Here is a 3036-nt window from a genome sequence, read left to right on the forward strand (position 1 = left end):
ACCTCTAAAAACATAATTGACCCACCCATTTCCAACTTTCGACATTTTTCACATATGCCCCTCTGTTCTACTCGTAAAACTCTGAGACTTTGCCGAAGAAAGTAATTCTCTATCATAACCCAAAAAAATATTAGTCCTTTCATCCTACGCTCGAGTAGCTCAAAATTTGGTCACTCTAATCACTCTAGCTCAAACGAATCTGCCCCGATTTTTTTAATTATTTTTTTGTTCGAATCGTGTTACGAATACCTTTCATTTGATGGGTCGCACGCCTCTGTAGGTTTCAATACAGCTAAGCTACAGCCGAAAACGCGTTCCCGACCCTCGAAAACCACACTCAGAAACCACTTCGAGGCCAATAAAACAAAATTCTGGTTTTTCCTGGGGTAATGGCGTATCACATTTTCATTTTTATGCCCACCCTGAGGTTCCTGCAAAATTTCATGGAGATTGGCTGACTAGTTTCCGAGATCGACCGTCGATAGATAGACAGATATATAGAAACATACAGAGTAAGTTGAAAGATTTTGATTGTTTGGAAAACGTTAATTTGGTGCATTTTCTATCAAAATGACCAACTTCAAAACGATGTATCTCCGGCAATTTTAAAGTTACAAAGTCGAGTGATAGCTCGTTTTGCTCGTATTTGAAGCGCGAATAAGAAACCAAAGGAAAGAAACTTAAATTCTCGCCTATATAGTTGCCGCGTCTCAAAATAATTTCTTCGTTCTTTTTTTGGAAGACTGCGTCAAGTCCTCCGCTATCGCTCCGGACATGATTGCCGCGTCTCGAAAAAATTTCTTCGTTCTTTTTTTGGAAGTTAGACTGCGTCAAGTCCTCCGCTATCGTTCCGGACATGATGGGTAATATTCGTTAAACCAATGAAAGTATACTCTCTGGTTTGTACTTTCATTGCGTTAAACGGGTCGGTTTCTCTGAAAAGAGCTGAAAACGAAATTTTTCGTTAACTTTACATTGCTGTTGAAATCAAGAGTAAGTACAATTATTCTACTAATTGATTTTAACTAATTTCCTATGGAAACTAGATCCCATATGCGGTGTTAATTTATGACAAAGTAATTAATATATGTAACCACCCGCCGTCAGTTCAAAACATTTCGCTACCACCGTGGTATTGTTGGTAATTATCTTAAAGGTATGACACAGTTTGTATATGGAAATTCAACCTAACAAAAACAAATCCGCCAGTCGTTTACCACTTGCGTTCGAAGTGTCACATACTTGGCTAACCTCAAAAAGACATGTTTGTACAATAAAAAATTCGGATCGCCGAGGGTTGTGGTTCAGAGAGTAGTGAACGTCGAAAGACATTGGACGAATACATAATACACAAAATCATGTCAGCAGATCTCGACCCAGGTATGTGTGCGTATAAGTTGGTGTCAGTTTAGTGTTTGTTTAATGAGCATTTTCGATGCGGAGATGTTAATTTTTCATGTACATTTATATACATATACGGTTTCGGTTACGATTGTTTTGTTAAATGTTCCGCAAATTTTATAATCGGAATGGCTCTATTTACTCGGAAATAACGTCACCATAATGTTTAACGGATGGCGCATAATTATTTTTTTAAGTCGGAATAAACTAATCACTAATTTGCCGTTTCAGCCTTTCGATACGCCCTAAAATTACTGCATTCATCAAGTGTCGATTCGACCGAAAAAATTCGAAATTCTCTGGACGATCTGATAAAACAGCGACATGGCACTAGTAAAATGTTGGCAAACACCCTCAGCAAAAAATATTTGGCCGAAGAGTGCTCCGCACCGGGTGTAGTTCAACGACACCGTTCCAGCGATTCAAAGGCTTCTTCGAGTAATAGTCCACAGCAGATTACGGTGACAACAGCTGATAGTAATTCGGTTGTGACCACACCGATTGTTGTAAGTAATTGTTCGTCTGAAAATTCGTGGTGGTAGTAATGTATGCCTGCCTATATGAATTCAGAATGACTGACTTAACAGTTGACACGGAAAAACCATTTTTTGCGTAAAATAAAAAGTTATTTCTTTCTCAGGTGCCGGACGACGACGATGACGATGACTTGATGGAAGAAGCACATCTTCAGGTAATGTTAAAAGAATTTCAGTTGTTTCGATTAGTGGCTAGTGAACCACTAATAGTGACTGACCGGTGTGGTTGTGGTTAATCGAACTAACGTTTCCTTCCTTCCATTTGACAGGAATTCCAAGATTTGAACTGTGTGGTGTGTCGTCGCATTGAATCAAGTGCCAAAAATCGCTTAATCGAATGCACCGACTGCCAGTCTCTCTACCATCAGGAGTGCCACAGTCCACAGATATCCGAATCAGATGCAAACGAAAATGATTCGACTTGGTGTTGCTCACACTGTAAGAATAAAGTGAAATCATCGTCCGTTGCATCACCCGCCAAATCGTCATGTTCAACATCATCATCCAGTTCGTCCAGCTACCACAAACACGTTTCCAAATACGAACCGTCGGCGGCGGCCGCAGTTACGTCGAAATCGTCATCATCATCATCGTCATCGAAAAGTAGTTCAAAGCACAAATCGTCATCGTCCAAGCACAGTTCGAAATCGAGCTCGAGTAGTCAGTCGATTGTGTCACCGTCTAATGGTAGCAGCAGCGGAACGAATAGCTTGACTAAAGCACCGGTCACTATAAATATTATTAGCGCCGATAAACGATTGCAAAATATGAAGAAAAAAGCGGCCAAAATGCAGGAGACAAGGAGGAAACACAAGTAAATTTACCAACTGGTCCTTGTCGGTTTAGCTCGTCTCGAACTTTTTTAATTCCTTTTACAAACAAACATTGTTCGTGTGCGTTTATTTTATTAATAAATTTTTTTTTAAAAAATATTCAATGCACTCGTGTCACTACGCAGACACCCTGCACATATGTAGGTCAGATTCAATCAACTACCTACATTATGATTGGTGTCTTGTCTCATAATTTCGAAACAGGTAACGGCTGAGTTCTTAGAAAGACGGGAACACTTCAAATGTACAGTGGATGTAACTGTAAC

General features: G+C 39.7%; 1 protein-coding gene across 1 annotated transcript; it reads left to right on the plus strand.

The window, feature by feature from the left end:
* The first annotated feature begins 1217 nt into the window (after positions 1–1217).
* Positions 1218–2865, plus strand: LOC119069811 (integrator complex subunit 12-like). Its single transcript, XM_037173969.1, has 4 exons — positions 1218–1380; positions 1633–1907; positions 2042–2092; positions 2207–2865. Exons 1-4 carry the CDS (start codon positions 1359–1361, stop codon positions 2753–2755), a joined length of 897 nt encoding a protein of 298 aa, XP_037029864.1. The 5' UTR covers positions 1218–1358; the 3' UTR covers positions 2756–2865.
* Positions 2866–3036: the final 171 nt, after the last annotated feature.

Source organism: Bradysia coprophila, assembly GCF_014529535.1.
Source record: "Bradysia coprophila strain Holo2 chromosome X unlocalized genomic scaffold, BU_Bcop_v1 contig_39, whole genome shotgun sequence".
Lineage (NCBI taxonomy): Eukaryota > Metazoa > Arthropoda > Insecta > Diptera > Sciaridae > Bradysia > Bradysia coprophila.